The following is a 21,876-nucleotide window of genomic DNA, read 5'->3' as shown; positions in this document are numbered from 1 at the left end:
ACTCTGGCTTGAGAGGCATAGGAATGGGGTAACTGCTTTTTTGGGGAGTCTGAGTCAAGTATTGGGACTACTTTCTTTCCAGAGGATGGCCACCCCTACTCCACATCATGTAGAAAACTACATTCTCCCCCAGCATATGCACATACATTTGGCCTTTAATCTCAGGGGACTCGCAAAGTCTTTGAAGCAATATCAGCCCTGCTAACTTCATAAAAGTAGTAGTACTCTTGCACCATCCACTGTTGAGTGAGCATCTACTGAGTATCAGGCACTGTTGTAGGTGCTTTACACACATTATTTCACGAAATTCTCACAACAAACTTAAGGAGTAGTTGTTTATCTGCATTTTACAAGAAAACTAGGACTCAAAGAGGTTAAGTGAATTACCAAGGTAGCACAGCTGGCAAGTGGCAAAGATGGCACTGGAACCCAGGGCTGTCTGTCTCCAAAACTTGTGATCTAACCACCACACATACTACATGACATCATGACATTTAGAAGAACCAAGAAGCAGTGCACTGTATGGAAACTGTGCTGAGGCTGTCTGGAAGAGGCCTGGAAAAGTAACCCTGGTTCATCCAATGCTTCTTAGGTAGACACAAAAACAAACCGGAAGGCAGAAAAAAATCTCAGAAGAGAAGCAGGTCCAATCTGAAGTCTTTCATCCCATGAGTAAGTTTTTCCATATGTCTACCCTCTACCCCTTCTGCTAAAATCTGATGCTTTTTCCTCTCTTCTGTTTCCAGTGAGGATGGTGAGTAGAAGACACAGTGCCCCTCCATGAAAGGTCAAGAGAGGACAGAAGGAGTTTTTCTTTCCCCAGCCTTGTTGAGGCCATGACTAGGATGCCTCCATCTTCTCAGTCTCTTGGATCTACCCCAAGGTGTCAAACTAGATGTGTAGGAGAAAATTACCCAGGAAGGAAAAGTAAAAAGCAGCAGCATAACCAGATCAAAAAGACCAGCTTAGAGAATGACCCAGGGGTCTCTCAGGATCTTAGTGCTGCGCTCAGGGTGATGTTAAGGCGGGCAGTTTCTCCCACCAGACTCAGCTGCGGGCTTCATGTCTAACATCTACCCAGCTGTAGAAGTCCAGCCAGCATTTCTCAAGCCAGCGCCTCTTGTCTTGATCTGACATCTCTACAGCTACCTCTCGCTCAGGCATAAAGGAGGGATCTGAGGGTTCTGCCACTCTGTATTTACCCTTCTGTTTCAATACTACCTTGCTGTATTTGCTCAGGTGCAGGCAACCCAACTGGTGGCTTAGAGATGCCCAGGGAAGATCATAATTTTGTGAGGAGATGCTAGGATCCCAAGGCTAAATCCAAAGGAGCTCTTATAGGATCTCAAGGCTAGGTCCAAATTTATTTCCTCTTTTCTCTCCACTGAGAGCCAGGAGGGCAGTGGGGGCCTAAGACTGGACACATAGAATGGAAGGGAGGGGTGTCATTGCCCCCTCCCTCCTCCACACATTATTCTACCCTGCTGGTGCCCAAGCATGCCTGCTGCTCACTTGGCTTCCCTCAGCCCATCTACCCTATGGACAGGAGAGGGTTAAAGGCATGGTATGGGCAAGCTATAAATTTCCCATCAGTGTGGGGAGAGCAGGATTGTTGGCAGAGAGGGGGTTGGGCTGGGGGGAGGGGGAGCTGGGAAAAAGCCAGGAGGTTGTCTCTAGGTAACAATAAACACTGCAAGCAAGGAGCAGCTGTTACACTTACTCTCTCTGCATCACAATGCTGAAATAACACTAATAAACCAGTGTGCCCAATGCATAGGCATACACACATTTAGGGCTGGGACCCCACTGTACCCCTATGGCTGCCCTCTACTCCAGGGCAGGGCCCTTCATGGCAGTGGACATACCTGTCCTGGCCTCAGTATACTTGTGGGGAAGGATGAAGATTGACAAGTTCTCCCCATCCCAGTGGCATTCTCAGGGTCAGGGTGGTGACCGAGGCTGGAATCTTGGGTTCAGATCCTGGTGGCATTCACTGGCAAGAGTTGAAACAGGGATAGCTCTCAGTTGGGAGCTGGGAGGAGGGGAGGAGAGTGAGAGTGAGAAAAGCATAGGGAACAGACAAGTACTTACCACGTCCTTTCAGACTGGAGGGGATGAGGTAGCCAGGAATGGAATTGGCTAAAGGGAGGTGAAAGAAAGGCAGGTAGAAAATAGGGTTTGAGAAAGTAGAGGATTAGGGAGCATGTGGTATCATGGCATGTTTTCTTTCTTTTTTTTTTTTTTTTTGAGACAGGGTCTCACTCTGTTACCCAAGCTGGAGTACGGTGGCACAGTCTTGGCTTACTGCAACCTCCACCTCCCAGGCTCAAGCAATCCTCCCACCTCAGCCTCCCATGTAGCTGGGACTACAGATGTATGCCATCACACCTGGCTTTGTGTGTGTGTGTATGTGTGTGTGTGTGTGTGTGTGTAGAGATGAGGTTTCACTATGTTTCCCAGGCTGGTCTCAAACTCCTAAGCTCAAGTGATCCACCCATCTCGGCCTCCCAAAGTGCTGGGATTAGAGGCATAAGTCACTGTGCCTGGCCATGGCATGATTCTTTTATCTCTCCTGAGGCTGAACTCCCTATGCCTGCTTACACCTGGCCTGGAAGACCCAAGATCTCCCTCACAATACTACTTTTATGCCCAGGGCCAGGTGATGTGTTGCTTTAGTTCAGGACTGAGCTTTACTACGCATGTCCCAGCAGGGAACCTGGGGCTTTTGATACTGCCCGGGAGAGCTGGGGGAATGGAGCTGTTCCTGTCTTCCTACACAAGGAGTGGCTAATCATCTGTCCTTTTTCTAACCAAAGCCATCTCTGGACCACCAAGAGCAAGTGGGCAGAGGGTCCCTCATCCTGGCAGGAGAGCAGAGCTGCCAGCAATGAAAGGAACAGAAATAGGCAAATGAGAACTCAGGCTCTGTCACAGAACCCTCCTCCTCTTAGTCCATCCTTCTCTGAAGATGGGATGTTTATTTTTTAATTAATTAATTAATTTATTTTTTGAGACAGAGTCTCACTCTGTCGCCCAGGCTGGAGTACAGTGGCGCAGTGGTGTGATCTCGGCTCACTGCAACCTCTGCCTCCCGGGTTCAAGCGATTCCCCTGCCTCAGCCTCCTGAGTAGCTGGGATTACAGGAGCTTGCCACCGTGCCCAGCTAATTTTTTGTATTTTTAATAGAGACAGGGTTTCACCATATTAGCCAGGATGGTCTCGATCTCCTGACCTTGTGATCCCCCTGCCTCGGCCTCCCAAAGTGCTGGGATTATAGGCATGAGCCACTGCGCCCAGCCGGATGTTTACTATTATGTGTCTGGATACATTGGCAAACAAGATCGCTGTTACTCCTTTTTTTTTTTTTTTTTTTTTTTTTTGAGACGGAGTCTCGCTCTGGCGCCCAGGCTGGAAGCCTGGAGCGCAGTGGTGCGATCTCAACTAGGAGATCACTGCAACCTCTGCCTCCCGGGCTCAAGCGATTCTCCTGCCTCAGCCTCCTGAGTAGCTGGGACTACAGGTGCACGCCACCACGCCTGGCTCATTTTTGTATTTTTTTTTTTTTTTTGAGACGGAGTCTCACTCTGTAGCCCAGGCTGGAGTGCAGTGGCACGATCTCGGCTCACTGCAAGCTCCTCCTCCCGGGTTCACGCCATTCTCCTGCCTCAGCCTCTCCGAGTAGCTGGGACTACAGGCGCCCGCCACCACGCCCGGCTAATTTTTTTTGTATTTTTAGTAGAGACGGGGTTTCACTGTGGTCTCGATCTCCTGACCTCGTGATCCGCCCGCCTCGGCCTCCCAAAGTGCTGGGATTACAAGCGTGAGCCACCGCGCCCGGCCTCATTTTTGTATTTTTAGCACGGACAGCGTTTCACCATGTTGGTCAGGATGGTCTCTATCTCCTGACCTCGTGATCCACCCACCTCAGCCTCCCAAAGTGCTGGGATTACAGGTGTGATTCGCCGCACCCGGCTATCCTAGCTGTTACTCTTTACCAGATCCAGTATAGGCCCCTGGGACTGGAGTCCAAGGCATGAATGGTTCTCCTGGTCCACTTTCTGGCCTCTTTCTCCTGGTGTGACCTCAAACACAGTACCCTATTATCCCCCCATCAGAAAAATGGAGACGATGCATACTGCCCACCTGGCACACGAGGGAGGAGGAAATCGACACTTCTGAAGATCTATGGTTCTGCACCCACCTCCACAGCCTGCACCACTACCTTGGTTCAGCCAGCATAGGAGTCCCTAGCTGCTTCTCTCTTGTCCTAGGTGTCTGTTTCCAGAAAGGAGAGGACTGAGACCCAGCAGTTATCCTTCCAGGTTCTGGTGTTATAACACAGCTTGTTTTACTTCTAAAAATTTAGTGTCAGCTGGGTACCTAGAGTTCTGGGCAGGCAAGTGAGGGCAGGGAGGAGTAACTGTGTTTGCCTAGAAACCCCTCTTCTGGAAAGTGCCCAGGGGCACTGAGCTACCCTAGCACAGGTGGATGCCCCATACCCCCTGTGCACCCAATGAATACAGTAGGGCAAGAATAACTGGCCTCTCCTATCCTTTCCTCACTGAGATACCTCTCACTGGGAATGCTCAGCTTCCCCTGCTCTCTTCTCTCTCATTTCCCTCTTTTTTCATAGTTGGGGCCTCCCCTGCTCCACAGTCCAGATGAGGGACCTTCATTCACAGAGCTCAGAGTGGGGAGATATGGGGCAAAAGAGAGCTCTAATAGGCCTGGATCCCTTCCCCTCTGTTGTTTTTGTGAGCCACCTCCACTGCTGTGAGTCACCAGAACCTTGAGCTTGCTGAGCTACCTGCAGCCTTCTCCCTCTTTCCTTCCTCCAGCCAGGCAGATATGTGCCCAATGGGCCCCAGAGCCTGCCATCTTCCTATCTTCAAGCCCACAGTCCCCTCCTTCATTTCTAGGAATCCACAATATAGACACATGGAAATGAGTGAGTAAAGGAGTGTGAGAGACCTCAGCATGTGCTCTGTGCTGGGGCAGAGAGCTGGCTGCCTGCACAGCAGAGCAGGATCACTAGCCAGGCGAGCTGGCACACTTGGGCAAACAGCGCTGTCGGCATGTGAGCGGGGAAGCAGGAGAGGATGGGGTAAGAATGCTGTTTCAGGAGCAGACGTCTCCTCCTGGCTTCCTCTCTAGTTACCTTCTTCTCCTTGGCCTTTCCCCTTGGGTGCTGATGGACACCATGGCACTGCCATCTCTATCTACCCCTGTCTTGGTCTTCCTTCCCCTTCTTCATGGCTTTGGAAGCTACAGAGAGGGGACCTGCTTAACAAACTCCAAGGTGTCAAGATGGGAGGTTTAGACATCCAGATCTCTCTTCAACCAGTGGGAAAAATTTAGGGGAGAAGGAGGAAAGAGATCCTATTAGAGTAAGAGTTAAGCCGTAGGCTAACATTGAGTACCTCACCTAGTCCCTTTTCTCCAAAGTGCAGGAAATTCTGGGTACTACAATTTTTAACTTTCACTCACTTCAAGTCACCCCTCTTCCCCGCAAAGATCTGGCACCCTTGGCTAAACCTTAGGAATGAGAAGCTGAGCCACACTCCTGTAATCCCAGTACTTTGGGAGGCCAAGGCAGGCGGATCACTTGAGGTCAGGAGTTTGAGACCAGCCTGGCCAACATGGTGAAACCCCATCTCTACTAAAAATACAAAAATTAGTCAGGCATGGTGGTGCACGCCTATAATCCCAGGTACTCGGGAGGCTGAAGCAGGAGAATCACTAGATCCCAGGAGGCAGCGGTTGCAGTGAGCTGAGATCACGCCACTGCACTCTCCAGCCTGGGCGATAGAGTGAGACTCTATCTCAAAAACAAACAAACAAACAAAAAAGCCTTAGGAGTGGGAGGCAGATCTGACAGGAGTTACAAGAAAGGAGGCTCTGTTCCTTGGAGAAACACCCAGAATATAGACTGAATGCTTTTAGGGCCTTTTAGCCCTAGCTCTAACATGACTGCAATATGTTGGAGTAGAGATGGACAAAGGGTGAAAACGAGGGCTTACAGAAAGCCTGCCACCCTCTCTCCTTCAATGCATGCTCCTTTCCACTGCTATGTGTTCCAGAGTAGAAACAGCAGCTCTGTAAACAGCAGCCACTTAATAAATCCTACAAACAATACTTGCTCTGAATGTCCTGCCACACATTAGGCAGCCAGCCCCACAGGTGGGACTACAGGTTCCAGTTCCCAAACTTCACCCTCTGCCTTGTCACCACTTTCAGGCTTTTATCTGCTCTCCCAACAAGAGAATCTTCCTTTCCAGCCCCTTGGCACAGCCTTCCTCCCCTGCTGACACCCCTGGGGCCCTTAGAAGTAGGCAAGGGGTCCTAGATAAATTCTTTCCAAACTGTTTTGGAGGGATCTGAGGAGAGCTCTTCTCATCCTGTCTGCAGTTAAGAAGGCAGGCAATTAGATAGCCAAGGAGATGACTCAGAGTCTGAAGGAAGGGCTGGGTGAGGCTGGGGGGCACTTAGGCAGATCTTGCTCTTCTCAGGGGATTTGGGGATATAAAATGGGAAACTCTTGGGTGGGGGAAGGGTGTTGGGGGCCTGGGGAGTGTGATAAAGTTTTTACTGGCACTGCTTTCCAAGCTCTGTGCCTATCCTTGCCCCTAACCTAACTTAGTCTCATGAAGCATGGAACTAAAAATGTTGAGTTTTCTGAGGAAGGAGGAGGATGGCAAGAAATGCCACCTTGGCAACCTAGTGGGAGAGCCCCCTTTCTCCTTCATTTCTTCCCTCCTAACCCTAGCATGTGAACAGTGAAGGAGGCAAGGGGTTGGGGATGGGTACAGCTGGCAACTTGCCCCTTTCTCCAGTGTACATCAATACTACAAGAGCCAGAGGGGTCTAAGAGCTCTAAGGCCATGGCACCACATGAATTCAGGAGCATTTCTAATTCAGCCTTCAGGGCCTTGAATTTAAATTCTATCTCTGTTCTAGGCTTCGCCATGGGACAAGAGGTATAAGACTACTCCTTAATACATTTGTTGGCATAAGTTTCTCCAGTGGCTTATTATATTGCAGCAGGGAAATATGTGATAAGATTTCAAAAAAAAAAAGCTCAACATTTAGTCTTGATTGGGGGATTTGCTTTTTGGTTAAGGAGGTGGGGTAAATAACGCATTTCCTTCCCTGTAGATCTTATAAGACATGGTAAAATTCCATAGGGGTCAGGGGCTGTAGGGGATTTGTGTACTTGGAAGCAAGAGAATGGATAAGATGATCTCTGGAACAGGCTGTATAGAGGAAATGTCCCCCAACAGTGCTCCATAGAAGCTGAACCTGTCCATGACTCCCCTAAGTTGCTTCTAAGACAGGGGATAGAAACTTGAGACTTCAAGCAATGGAGAATAATATCCTGCATACCTTCTTCCCTTGACTTTCCTCCCCCAACACCTACCTACCTTTCCTTTTCCTGTGTTCCCAGAAATTCTCCAAATCCAGGAACACAAAGCAATACCAGGACAGGATTCAAATGATTTCCCCTCTCTGGGTCTTGTTTTTCACATCTGTAAAATGAAGGGGTGGGGCAAGATGAGCTCCAAGTTCCCTTTTTTTTTTTTTTGAGATGGAATCTTGCTCTGTTGCCCAGGCTGATTTTCCTACCTCAGCCTCCCGAGTAGCTGGGATTACAGGCACACATCACCATGCCCGGCTAATTTTTTTGTATTTTTTGGTAGAGATGGCATTTCACCATGTTGGCCAGGCTGGTCTCGAACTCCTGGCCTCAAGTGATCCACCTGCTTCGGCCTCCCAAAGCAGTGGGATTACAGGCGTGAGCCACCGCGCCTGGCCAAGTTCCCTTTCTTGCAAAAGCAAGGTTCTATGATTCATACCCCAAAAGGCACCAGGCCTCATTTGCATGCCATTTTGCATGTAATCTCCATGGCACTTATTTTATGTCAAAACATACAGAAATATCTCTGAACCCTGCCCTTCTCCTCCGTCTCTCCATAGTCTCTGGTTACTATGGTCCATAGCTCTTGTCTTCTCTCTACAAGGACCTCAAAGCTCTGTCCCCACCTTCCTTTCACAATTTTACAGCACTCCCTGGGACAAGCCCAACCAGACAAAACCCCAGGAGCAAGAAAACAGCCTCACCTCATATTCTGGCTGTGATTTTGGGCTCCAGACCTGAGTCAACCAGTATAGTTCCAATCCGTTTGGAGGTCCAGGCAGTTGGGGGGAAATCCTGGCATCTCTCCCCAGTGCCTCCCCTCCTCCACCTCGCTATTCTCCATGCCAGAACGCAAAGTGGCCAGTGATTGATGGGCCTGGGTTCCCAGTAACCGCACCCAGTGGCCCAATCCTCCTCCCTTACCCAATCCCTCCCCTGTCCCTATTCAGATATCAGATTGTCTCATGTTGGTCCCTGAGGTCCCATTAATTAAAAATACATCCAATTAAATGGCAGGTGAAAACGTGCTATTGGAGCTCTATACCCCCCTGCCCCAGCTTGGTCTCTCCACCCCCTCAACCCCCCTTTTAAGGCTCAGCTGTGCTTTGAGCTGAGAGAGAGAGAGAGAGAGACAGAGAGAGAGAGAGAGAGAGAGAGAGAGAAAGCATGAGGGAGAGAGTAGAGGAAGACATGGGGCAGGGTATGACGGGGGGGTTATTTGATCCTCTGCCAGGGTAGCATGTGCCAGCCTGGGAGGGTGGCACCATGCCCTAGTGTCTAATTTCTGGAGGTGTGAGTAGGTTCAGTCAGCTGGGTACCCATTTCCATTTCCCTTAAAGGGGCAGAGGGCATTCAGAGGGCATGGCTAGCTATAATGCCTTCCTTTTGGGCTTGGTAGATGAAGGGCAGAAGTGTAGATGGCAGAGGGGCCTTGTAGGGGGACATGTAAAAATCAGGGATTGGGAGAGTCTGAGGCCTCCATTCTTGTCATATCACTGCTCTTCCCCAAACTGGGAAGACTATAATGAGGAGCAGGCTGGGACCCAGGTGGCAGGGCATGGCGATGCTCCCAAGCCTGGCTGTGCCTACCCCTGCCCACAGGAAAGCTGAGAGAAGAATGGAGAGAGGGAGGAAGGAGCCATAACTTGGGTGGGAGCAGATGGGTCAGATAGGACAAAATATGCAGAGAGAGATGTTCATGTAGGCACCATGTCCCCTAGCACTTTATAGTTAAAGGACCTGAAAGGACCTGTCCTGTTTATCTTTTCTCCAAGCAAAAAGAAGGAGCAGAGCTGTAGCGTGAAGTCACCTTGGCCTGGCTGCCTGGCAGGCAGTGAATAGGTTATCTCCCTTGATGAGCACTGACCGCTCTCCTTCTCCTCCATACTTATGGTGTCCCTAGCATTTTAGGTAAGGCATTTGCCCCCTTCCACCCCTCTGCAAAGCCCTCTGGCCCCAAGCGATACAAAACTAATGGGCACTGAAAGCTTTTGGAAGAGGAGCTGGGAAAGTAGGGGTGACTAAGGGTGACACTCAGAATCCAGGCAAGAGTGGGGGTTTTGCCAACCCAGGGCCCCCGCCTGGCCTCCTTGGCAGCCTCAGCACCTCCTCACTTCACTTTAACGCTAATTGGAGATTTTAATCTGCACTGCTGCTCTGCTCGGGGTGCTGGGGGGAGCGCCAGCTGTGCAGTAATTCCAGCAGCACCGACTGTTTAATCAAGCTGTCCTCCTGGGGAGGGGCCCTCAGGCATGGGGGTAGGAAGGAGGAGGAGAACCTCTGTCATTTCCCTTAGCCTGTTCAGCCTGGAAGGGCTTCATGGAGATGGAAGGTCAATTGTGGAGTCCTCAGTCCCATAGAGGCCCCAGGGCCATTTGGCACCCCTAGCAGAAAGACTGCCTGATATAGGGTGGGTATGAGGCTCATGGCCCAAAGCAGCCCACCCTCCTATCCAGCTTTCTGACACCATTTTTGGCTCAGAGCCCTGGAATGTCCTGGGGTGTATTCCAGCCACTGAGGCTGCAAACATCCACTAGACCATCTTGAATTCTATAGGTTTGTGCTGGAGTAGGTGATGGGGAGACTAACTCTTCCAGGCTTCAGTCACCCCTAACACTGTCTCACTAACAAAATACTTTTCTTAGAACAATTGTAAGAGATTTTTTTCCCCCTAAAAACCACAGGCACCTCCACTGTCTGGGTCTGAAAGTGACTGCCATTAAGGCAGGAGGACAACGGGGCATACAGCTGGAACCTGCTACACCTTGAGGGAGAGATGCACCTGTGCAAGGTGTTAAGTGCCTGGAAAGAGGGCGCTTCCCAAGTTCAGCTGGAAGCACATTGAGATGTCAGGCCACTAGGGCAAAATGTTTACGGGTCTCAGGCCATTTTAAAGGAAGAACAAGTGGTACCAATTATTTGCCTCGCTTTTTGGGCCCATGCTCTCTGGGGGTGTTTCTGACCCCAGTTTTGGAGAAAGGGTGCCCTCATCCCCAAACTGTCTGCTAAGGGGCATGAGTTTTAATTGGCCAGCAGCGCCCTCGTGTGGCAGAAACCATGACCACAGCTGCCCAACTGGCAGGCCTGTTCTGTGCGATCAGATAACCTGGTAGACAGACATGTAGATAAGTTATAAATGCTGGTGCTCAAGGTACCCCATGCATACTTAACTGCTTGACTACATCCAGGGACGTTTCTTGCTAACACCTGCCCTATCCCTCTGTCTACCTCAGCCCACCTGCTTCACCTCTAACTCAACCCATATGCCTACCAGGAGAGGGAGCACCTTACCCAGAGGTGGCACTTATTTGAGCTGCTGCATGTGCTGCCTGGATTGCAGGGATGAGAGAGGCACTGCAGAGAGAGGAAGCCTAGGGTCAAGAGGATAAGCTGATGTCACCTCCTATGCCCAGGATGCAGGGAGATGCTCTGCCCACACCTGACCCCGCAACTCTCAACAGGCCCCAGAGGAGAGCTGACACCTGAGCTCAAGACAGTAACACCTAGTAGTTGATTCTGTTTTATGGCCGTCTATTCTCCACTTCCTGGAGGCATCTGGGAATGAGTATGGACAGATTCTCAGAGCCTAAGATCCTGGTCCTGGGAAATAGACACTAGATAAATCATCTTTCCTTTCGGACCGGTCTGGATATTATTAAAAACAAACGCACACACAAAACCATTCCCTCAAAATATCCAGGTAGGCCAGGCGCGGTGGCTTACGCCTGTAATCCCAGCACTTTGGGAGGCCAAGGCGGGCGGATCACCTGAGATTGGGAGTTCGAGACCAGCCTGACCATCATGGAGAAACCCCATCTCTACTAAAAATACAAAAATCAGCCAGGCAATCAGGAGGCTGAGGCAGGAGAATAGCTTGAACCCGGGAGGCAGAGGTTGCAGTGAGCCAAGATTGTGCCATTGCACTCCAGCTTGGGCAACAAGAGTGAAACTCCGTCTCAAAAAAAAAAAAAAAAAGATCCTGGTACTCTCCCAGGATAGCAAGCAACTAGGAAGAATGCACATCTGTGGCTTCAGATTTCTAGCCCCCAGAAGAAAGGCTACCTGTCATTAGACTCTCCCTCTCCAGTACCAAATACCTTCTGTTTACTAGTCCCTTCCCACACCCGCTAAATGGGAAAAATGGTCATGAACTATAGAAAAAGGGATGGACATTTGATACCAGGAGGTTAGCAGCTCTTTAAAGATTTGGGCTGGAAGTTACGAAGACATACAGGCGAGTCACCAAGGCCTTCCCCTTGTTGGAGATATTTAATAACAGAGAAAAATACTCCAAGAGAGAAACATAACCCTGTTTGGGGTTGATGGGTAGCGGGAGCAGCACACCTACCAGCAAGCAAGAAAGGTGGGGGTAGACACAGGAGGCTGGTGACCTGTCCCATCTGGGCATTGGAGATGAAGGAAGCAGGCTTGCAGGCCTCTAATTCTGGTGTCTCACACAGTGTTTGGACAGGTGGGATTTCCCATTGAACCTGGAAAGGAAGTGAAGAAGCTGATTAGAGGTAGTGAGAAGAGACAGAACTGCTCTATCTTGACTGAGAAGAAAGAGATAGAAAATAGCTTTTTGGTGCTTGCTTTGGCAGCACATATACTAAAAAAATTGGAGGTCGGGCACAGTGGCTCACACCTGTAATCCCAGCACTTTGGGAGACTGAGGCAGGCGGATTACGAGGTCAAGAGATCGAGACCATCCTGGCTAACATGGTGAAACCCCGCCTCTACTAAAAAATACAAAAAAAATTAGCCGGGTGTGGTCGTGGGTGCCTGTAATCGCAGCTACTGAGGAGGCTGAGGCAGGAGAATGGCATGAACCCAGGAGGCGGAGCTTGCAGTGAGCCAAGATTGTGCCACTGCACTCCAGCCTGGGCGACAGAGCAAGACTCCGTCTCAAAAAAAAAAAAAAAAATTGGAATGATACGGAGAAGATTAGCATGGTCCCTGTGCAAGGATGACGCAAATTTGTAAAGGGTTCCATAAAAAAGGACGGCCGGGCGCGGTGGCTCACGCTTGTAATCCCAGCAATTTGGGAGGCCGAGGCGGGCGGATCACGAGGTCAGGAGATCGAGACCACGGTGAAACCCTGTCTCTACTAAAAATACAAAAAATTAGCCGGGCGTGGTGGCGGGCGCCTGTAGTCCCAGCTACTCAGGAGGCTGAGGCAGGAGAATGGCGTGAACCCGGGAGGTGGAGCTTGCGGTGAGCTGAGATTGCGCCACTGCACTCCAGCCTGGGCGACAGAGCGAGACTCCGTCTAAAAAAAAAAAAAAAAAAAAAAAAGGAGGAAGGGGCCGGGCACGGTGGCTCACGCCTGTAATCCCAGCACTTTGGGAGGCCAAGGCGGGCGGATCACAAGGTCAGGAGATTGAGACCATCCTGGTTAACACAGTGAAACCCCATCTCTACTAAAAATACAAAAAATTAGCCAGGCGTGGTGGCAGATGCCTGTAGTCCCAGCTACTTGGGAGGCTGAGGCAGGAGAATGGCGTGAACCCAGGAGGTGGAGGTTGCAGTGAGCTGAGATCGTACCACTGCACTGCAGTCTGGGTGACAGAGCAAGGCTCCGTCTCAAAAAAAAAAAGAAGGAAGGAAGGAAAAAAAAAATCCTGTAATCCCAGCACTTTGGGAGGCTGAGGCGGGCAGATCACCTGAGGTCAGGAGTTCAAGACCAGCCTGGCCAACATGGTGAAACCCCGTCCCTACTAAAAATACCAAAAATTAGCCAGGCATAGTGGCGGGCACCTGTAATCCCAGCTGCTCAGGAGGCTGAGACAGGAGAATCACTTGAATCTGGGAGGCAGAGGTTGCAGTGAGCCGAGATCACGCCATTTCACTCCAGCCTGGGCAACAGAGCAAGACTCTGTCTCAAAAAAAAAAAAAAAAAAATCTTTCTGGGGCTAGGCATAGTGGCTCACGTCTATAATCCCTGCACTTTAGGAGCCGAGGCAGGCAGACTGCTTGAGTCCAGGAGTTCAAGGCCAGCCTGGGCAACACGGTGGAACCCTGTCTCTACTAAAAATACAAAAAATTACCCAGGCATGGTGGCACATGCCTCTAGTCCCAGCTACTCAGGAGGATGAGGTAGGAGAAATCACCTGAGGCTGCAGTGAGCTATGATAATGCCATTGCACTACAGCCTGGGCAACAGGAGTGAGACTCTGTAGGCTGTGTATATAGATGGGGTTGTGGGCTAGAGGGCTAGCTGCCCTGGAGGAGAGGGCTGAGAGTAACCCAGTAACTGACATCAGCAACCCACTGTAGAGGAACATCCATTAGCACAGCTGGACAAGAGGAAAGAACAGGAATGCCAAGAAAGGGGGTTACCCGCTCTAGCTAGAAGGGAGAATCTATTAATCAGAAGGCAGAACATCAGAATAGGGTCAAATAAAAAGCTAACGAAACTCCTCTGGAGATCTTTTGGAATAAGAAACTTCCCTAAGATCACCTGTTAGTTAGCCTGGCGCGGTGGCTCACGCCTGTAATCCCAGCACTTTGGGAGGCTGAGGTGGGCGGATCACCTGAGGTCGGGAGTTGGAGACCAGCCTGACCAACATGGAGAAACCCCATCTCTACTAAATATACAAAATGAGCCGGGTGTGGCGGTGCATGCCTGTAACCCCAGCTACTCAGGAGGCTAAGGCAGGAGAATCGCTTGAACCCCGGGAGGCGGAGGTTGCGGTGAGCCGAGATCATGCCATTGCACTCCAGCCTGGGCAACAAGAGCGAAACTTCATCAAAAAAAAAAAAAAAAAAAAAAAAAAAAAGAAGATCGCCTGTTATCCCAGCTACTCAAGAGGCTGAGGCACGAGAATCGCTTGAACCCAGGAGGCACAGGTTGAAGTGAGCTGAGATTGCACCACTGCACTCCAGCTTTGGCGGCAGAGTGAGACTCTGTCTCAAAAAATAAAAACTAAAAAAGAAAAAAAAAAGAAAGAAACTTCTCTAAGACCAGGGGTGGGGTGGGGTGGGGTGGGAGTAGGGTCATCCCATACAAAAGCAGGCCAGTGTCCTCTGATTGGCTTTAGGTCCCTACCTGGCTTGGCTTTAGGTTCTGTGAAAGAGACTGAATTTTCCAGGCTCTGGGTGTGAGGTGACTGATGGACATCACTGCATTCCTCAGAAGGCATTCCCACTGTTGCTCCTACCTGTAAAGGAAAATGCAGGTTACATTAGACATGAGACAAGGGACTAGACACCAAAGAACATCTTTGGTCTTGCACCTAGGGAGCATGGCATTGGTAGGTAACAGTGATGGTGATGTTAGCACTCTTCTAACTCCTTCAAACCTGAATTCCCCGAAGGATTCAGACTAACCTTAGTATACTCCCAGAGAGAGTCACAACTGTTCTAAAAGTCTTATCTCCAGGGACCTAGCTCCTAGGCTGATAAAAGCAAAAACATGGTTCTTAAAGTTAGGAAATTCAACAGAAACAGAAGCTGTGAAACCCAGAATCATAAAGGTCAATGAAGGTTAATGGTTAATATAAGGCTAATAAAAGAAGGTGACTGGGAGGAGGCCACCCAGTTTTAGATCAGATCACCAGGTTGGACTTGTGGCTCTCTCATCCATAACAGCTCCTTCAGGAAGGGCTCTAAGGCAAAAAAGGATCCTGACTGTGAGAAGGGAGGTTTGCAGGACAGCAAACTTAATGTAATCTGAACAAGTAGGCCTATCATACACTCCCTAGAGACAAATTTACATGGAGACCAGCTCCACATTTCCTCTATGCTATCCATCAAAGTTGATGAACAAAATGTAAAGGATATGTACTGGGATCCATTTCTTCATCAGCAGCAGACAATATTCACTTGGCAGATCCCCAGTACCTCTCCCCTAGACCCATTAACTCTTTCTAATCTGCCCAGTGATGCCCTCCTCCCTTCACCATTCTGCTTCCAGCCTAGGCATGCTCCAGCATTCCACTCTCTGCTCATCAGTGGCTCCCAGACTCATATGCTCAGAGAAAGCAAGCACTGGAAGGGACTGTAGATACATCCAGGAGGGGTCTAAAGAGGGAAAGGCATCTTGGCACCAGACTGAGATGACTTACAGAACCAGCAATGCGTGTCAGCCAACTGAACACACTATTTAGGGTATTTAGGCCACTGTGGATCACCACATACCACCTTCCTTCTGCCTCATCAAAGAAGAATACCAAACAACTCAAAACTTTAAAAACTAAAATAAAGGAGAGGAGTATAAAGTCCCCTTACCATTTTCCTGTAATGTCAGAGCATACCTCTTTTGGCTGAGTTCTATCATCTCATCTCTCATTCAGGGACCCCTTCCCCCACCATAGTTTTCTAGCAGATGTGTTTTCTTTCTCCATTCCCTTTTTCTTTTCAATATAGCAAAAGAGCTTCAGTTGAGATTTAGGGTGAATTCCTCACATTGCCTCTAAGGATCTTTTCCTGCTATCCAACCTCCAGAGATAGTTGCAAAATGCTCTTTGAAGTTTGGGTTAACTCTGAGGGCATCAGGATCTTTGGCTGTGGCTGCCATCTGCTTCCCAATGAACCAGAACTCTTGACTTTAAATAAAAATTACACTTGTATAATCTGCATGTCATTGGAAGATTATTCTTAGACCGGGCGCAGTGGCTCACGCCTGTAATCTCAGCACTTTGGGAGGCTGAGGTGGGTGGATCACCTGAGGTCAGGAGTTCAAGACCAGCCTGACCAACATGGTGAAACCCCGTCTCTACTAAAAATACAAAATTAGCCGGGCATGGTGGCACATGCCTGTAATCCCAGCTACTTGGGAGGCTGAGGCAGGAGAGCTGCTCACACCCGGGAAGCCAGAGGTTGCAGTGAGCCGAGATCGTACCATTGCACTCCAGCCTGGGCAACAAGAATGAAACTCCGTCTCAAAAAAAAAAAAAAAGAAAAACAAAAACAAAATAAGAGGCTGGGCGCAGTGGCTCACGCCTGTAATCCCAGCATTTTGGGAGGCTGAGGCAGGCAGATCACCTGAGGTCAGGAGTTTTGAGATCAGCCTGGCCAACATGGTGAAACCCCGTCTCTACTAAAAATACAAAAAAATTAGCCATTAGCTACTCGGGAGGCTGAGGCAGGAGAATTGCTTGAACCCAGAAGGTGGAGGTTGCAGTAAGCCGAGATCGCGCCATTGCACTCCAGCCTGAGTGACAAGAGCGAAACTCCATCTCAAAGAAAAAAAAAAAAAAGAAAGATTATTCTTTAAGATAAAAATATATTTTTATATATACATATATAATTTCCCAGTCTTTCTAGATCTACCTTTCCCCCTCAATCTGTCTCTCCCTCCTGAAATCTCACAGTCCATCCTTCCTTTCCTGAAGAAGCTCAGGGCTCTCAGGAATGGGTCTTCTTAAAGTTGGGGGCACTCTACTCACAGAAGTCAAGATTCTGGCCTCTTGGATCTAGTTCTGGCTGGCTGCCATTAACTCGCTGTGAGACTGTGTGGGCAAGGCACTTTCCTTCCTTAAGCCTCAGTTTCCTGCTCTGTAAAGGGAGAGGTTAGATTACCTGACCTCTTTCCTAGCCCTGGCAATCTATGATTCCCTAAGGGAGGAGACGTGTCATTCCATCAGGAAGTGAGACATTCATTCCTGCCCTTTACAGCTTCTCTCTGGGCCACTGCAGAGAAACTCCCCTATAGATGCCTACCTTTCTCTTGCTGGCTTAACAAAAGGGACAAGTATGTTTCAGAAGGAGGCCTTCCTTTAAGAGCCAAACTCGGGGCCGGGCGCGGTGGCTCATGCCTGTAATCCCAGCACTTTGGGAGGCTGAGGTGGGCCGATCACGAGGTCAGGAGATCGAGACCATCCTGGCTAACATGGCGAAACCCCGTCTCTACTAAAAATACAAAAAAATTAGGCAGGCATGGTGGCGGGTGCCTGTAGTCCCAGCTACTTGGGAGGCTAAGGCAGAAGAATGGCATGAACCCAGGAGGTGGAGCTTGCAGTGAGCCAAGATCGCGCCACTGCACTCCAGCTTGGGTGACAGAGCGAGACTCTGTCTCAAAAAAAAAAAAGAGCCAAACTCCTCCCATTAAGAGGAAAAGAAGTTGAGGCAGTCTAACTCTAACCCTGAATTTTGATAAAGCAGATGGGAGACTGAAAGCAGGTATGGGGCAGGAAGGAGTATGATAAGCATACCTCCCCACTCCCCAGACTTAGCACACACCTAGGGAGCCCCCCATAAGTAGTAGCTGCTAATCCAACTCAACTGTGTGTGGATGGGAAGAAGAAAGCAGGGACATGTGTAAACACATCCACAGCATTGACGTAAGTGTTCAATCAATGTCCATATACTCTCATTCTCTCCTACTTTAAGCCTGTAAGAAACCATGGTGGGAGGCGATACCATATCCCAGTCTTCCCCTTCCCCAAAGTTGGAAAGGAAGAGACAGTGAGACAGGAGCTACTTGGCTTCCTATAAATTGTTTTGTCCTTCCTCTCAGCTGCAATCAGAAGCTAAGGGCTCCCGCAGGCCTTGTTCTGATCTGCTGCAGGCGATGGAGGGTTTTTGAAACAGAGAGGACTTGGCTGCGGCCCCGTTTCAGCTGCCGTTGGGGCTGGCTAATGGGCTCATTCGGGAAGACCCCCGCCTGCCGCACTAAAGAGTCCCCCGCCGACCCCCGCCCCAGTCCCAGCCCAATTAATAAATGGGGGCTCCCACTTTATGGCTCTGGGAGCAGGAATCAGAGATACAAATGATCCCTAGGGAGGGACAGAAAAAGGCCTTGCAAGAATCAAGCTAGAGAATTGTGCATCCACAGGCACATGCTGCCACAGGCTAGTCATATCCCATTTTCAAAGCATTAAAGGGGAAGAAACTGGCAAAAATACTATTTTCTTTCCCAGATCCAGAGTAGGATAGCATTCTTGAAGTCTATGGGCACACCCTAGCAACAGACTCCCTCTTGCCTGGTTCTTCAACCTGAAAAGGGCAGGGTGCATGCAGGTTATCGTCTGGACACATGGTGCATGCTCCACTATTCTCCAGGGGCAGTGCCCCCTCCTAGACTCTGCAATACTGAATATTGACACATCTTATCAATTGGTTAATAAAACACTTCCTATTTAAAAACAAAGCAGTTCTCTCTTATCAAGCTTTCATCACCACCAACAGCACAAATGTGTCTTGGGATCATCATCCTGAGGCTTTCATCCCTCTCCTCACATCCATGCTGTGACCAAGCCTTGCTAATTCCTATGAACCCACTTTCTTTCCTCGATTCTCCTTGTCTTACTCTATTGTAAACTCTCAGTGCTTCATGTCTTGGCAAGAACAATAATATTCTAGTGAACTTTCCTACTTCCTTGATCAAGTACTGCTACAAAAGTCCTCAATGTGATTTTCATCTCATCATGCTCTGTTCCTTGCTACTGCTTAACAAATCAAATTCCTCATTCAAGCCAATGAGATTGCTCCTCCAACTTCATTTCCTAATACTCCTTTCCTGTACCATTCTGGTCAGCCAATTCACAGCCTCTGCACAAAACATACACGAGCCCTCTTCCATGAGATTCCTCCCACTGCTCACCTTCCTCTTCTGTTCTGTCCCCTATCTTCTTTATTTTCAAATAACTGTTTCTGAATAAGTCCACTTTTTCTGATTATTTCTTTGCTTTGGTTTCCTCTTATAATAGTTTTATATTATAACCTGCATTGATATGTTGACTTACAAATACAGATTCCCCACTCTCCACCAGCTGTAAGACTGACCTCTCTCACAAGACCCAGAAGCTTCCTGAAGGTGGGACCCTCCCCCAGTCTTCTTCCTCAGAGGTTGTCCTGTCTGTACTCAGGACATGCCTCTGCTAATGATATTAATGCTCCCCACCGAAGCAGCCCTTATGGTATAACTATTGGGATATTATATCAAACAACCACGAGGAACACAATCTTATTCTGTCAATTTTCAAACTGCCGCCTGCCTTGAACTTGGCACTGAATCTCCCCAAGATTACAAATTCAGTTTCATGACTGCAAAGTGTTACAAAACAAAACAAAAAACAAGTACAGTCACCAAAGGAATTTATCTCCTTCATTCATGGTATATAAATACTGTTCTCTTTGAAGACATCTTAGGATGAGAAGCTCCATTTTGTTTCCTATTTGTACGATTAATCTCACATTCTCAGGTCATGACTTGATTTTCCAAAATGAAAATCAATTCCAGAGCCAAGAGTAATCTTGGTCCCTATCAGTCTTATCTCTTATCAACATGTTTTAGGAGGTCTCTAGGAATGGAGAAGTTATTTATGAGTCTCTTTCAACAGTTTGGCAAATACTTCCTTAGATTAACCTCACTCTCAAATGCTGACTCTTTACTTCCTCTAGTTTAGCCCTGTGTGGTTAGAGAGGAAAATGTGGTCTACTGCTCCCCTTTATCTCCTACATATTGCTCAGGATACTAGCCTTATTTATTTATTTATTTATTTATTTACTTATTTGAGATGGAGTCTCGCTCTGTCACCTAGGCTGGAGTGAAGTGGCGCAATCTTCACTCACTGCAACCTCCATCTCCTAGGTTCAAGCAAATTCTCCTGCCTCAGCCTCCCGGGAAGCTGGGACTACAGGCTTGCGCCACCACGCCTGGCTAATTTTTTGTATTTTTAATAGAGATGGGGTTCACTGTGTAAGCCAGGATAGTCTCGATCTCCTGACCTCGTGATCCGCCCACCTTGGCCTCCCAAAGTGCTGGGATTACAGGCGTGAGCCACCGCTCCCAGCTAGCTGGGGTTTGCCATTTATTCATTCTATCCCTTAGCCTCAAGGTGCTAATCAATCAAGATAAAAACAAAGCACTTAGGCAGTGCCTGACACATAGCAGGTACCCAACAATGTTAGTTCCTTTTCTCTTCCTTCTTTCTCGCAACACCATACAGGTTCCTCAGCCTTTCTGGGTGTTTTTTACTGGTTAAAGATGGTACTGAATTAAACAAACTAATCTTCTTTTGTAGCTCTAACATTCTGTGACTCTAATTCGCATATTCTCATTTGTTCTTCTATGCACTGCCATCATTTGGATCTAAAATGAGTGGCAGAGGAATACTACTAGTCTCTAGGTTGACTTAGCATACCTAAAACCACTTGCAGGAGTTTTGAAATTCAAACAATACAAATAACTGTTTGATGTGATGCATCCATGTCATTCCTCCTTATTCTTGAATTACTCTCTTGAACTATGTAGATAACAGTGTTAAGTAAATGTCCTTATATATTGCTTAACATATTTGCCCATATTTTCTAGTTTCCCTACAGAAAATGTCTTCATAGTATGCTAGGGGTTCTTGGCCCATCCTCCAACCCTAAAGGTAAGACTACTGTAATTAAGGGGAATTCTTTACTCAGTATTGGTGCTTTAATGGGGTCTTCCTGAAATGAACTGTGAATCTCTAAGAAAATTACCCTATAAATTTCACTAACTCAACCATAATTTTTCCTTCCATCCCATATCCCTCTCTTCTTTATAAGCAATTATATCCAAGCTGGGCACGGTGGCTCACACCTGTAATCCCAGCACTTTGGGAGGCCGAGGCGGGTGGATCACAAGGTCAGGAGTTCAAGACCAGCCTGGCCAGCATGGTGAAACCCTGTCTCTACTAAAAATACAAAAAACTAGCCGGGCATGGTGGCACGCACCTGTAATCCCAGCTACTTGGGAGGCTGAGGCAGGAGAATTGCTTGAACCTGGGAGGTGGAGGCTGCAGTGAGCCGAGATCACACCACTGCACTCCAAGAGCAAGTCCATCTCAAAAATAAATAAATAAAAATAAGCAATTATACCCCAAGTCTCTTTCTGCAGCCCAGCTACCAGACTCTTCTAGTTCTCCCTTCTTACCCTGATTTCCACCTCTTATATTGCTTCATTTTCTGAGACTTTTGGTCCCCTAACAGAAATTATAGATATTAACACTAGTATAAGGCCAAACTAAAAAGTTCCAGACTTTAAAAAAGGGACCAGGCTACTAAGCTTTCTTTAGGTCTTGGAATTCAGCCTGTTTTCTCCAGGGCCGAATGCATTCAAAATTGCATTAGCCTTGGTGAGGAGGGTCACCTACAAACTGATCCTCACCAAGGGTGTCCCTCATTAGGCACTATTGTAGTTCTGAGACTCAGGAGGGAGAAGGATCCCCTCCTAGAGAGAGTCCATCAGATAGGCCCCTTAGGTAGATAAAAGACATCCTCCAAGACTCAGGCTTTGTTCTTTACTTAGCTGACTGCTATATGGTGGACTTCTTAAAGGTTTCTTCATGCTGCCTCCCTCAGGGTTGGTTTGGCCTGGATAAAATGCCCTTCATTCCTTTAGAGCTGTCAATACTATCTGTAGTTTACAACCATGCCAGAGCAAGATATCAAAAAGTCCATCCATTTACAGGTCCTAGAGAACCTGGGTCTAAGTGAATTTATTTCATGGCTATACCTTCTTATTCCAGAGAAGTATGCTGTAGCTG

At 48.3% G+C, this 21,876-nt stretch overlaps 1 protein-coding gene and 1 pseudogene across 19 annotated transcripts in view; one reads left to right on the top strand and one right to left on the bottom strand.

Moving 5' to 3' along the window:
* Positions 1-21,876, bottom strand: part of CDK12 (cyclin dependent kinase 12) — a 110,318-nt gene that overhangs the window by 9,914 nt on the left and 78,528 nt on the right. For 3 of the 19 annotated variants that reach the window (XM_063628859.1, XM_063628861.1, XM_063628868.1), the window contains exons 15-20: positions 14,463-14,574; positions 11,763-11,904; positions 10,706-10,785; positions 7,422-7,526; positions 2,092-2,139; positions 1,866-1,993 (exon numbers count right to left, since the gene is read on the bottom strand). In XM_063628859.1, the coding sequence (XP_063484929.1) occupies positions 14,571-14,574 (4 nt within the window). In that variant the 3' untranslated portion in view covers positions 1,866-1,993; positions 2,092-2,139; positions 7,422-7,526; ... (1 more) ...; positions 11,763-11,904; positions 14,463-14,570. The remainder of the gene's footprint in view (positions 1-1,865; positions 1,994-2,091; positions 2,140-7,421; positions 7,527-10,705; positions 10,786-11,762; positions 11,905-14,462; positions 14,575-21,876) is intronic. The other 16 variants (XM_063628862.1, XM_063628863.1, XM_063628874.1 and 13 more) reach the window with 9 other exon arrangements.
* LOC129470814 (uncharacterized) lies at positions 12,314-12,413 on the top strand (annotated as a pseudogene).

This window comes from Symphalangus syndactylus, chromosome 20 (assembly GCF_028878055.3).
Source record: "Symphalangus syndactylus isolate Jambi chromosome 20, NHGRI_mSymSyn1-v2.1_pri, whole genome shotgun sequence".
Taxonomy (NCBI): domain Eukaryota; kingdom Metazoa; phylum Chordata; class Mammalia; order Primates; family Hylobatidae; genus Symphalangus; species Symphalangus syndactylus.
Note: the sequence above shows the minus strand (reverse complement) of the source record. Positions and strands in the feature narration are given on the sequence as shown.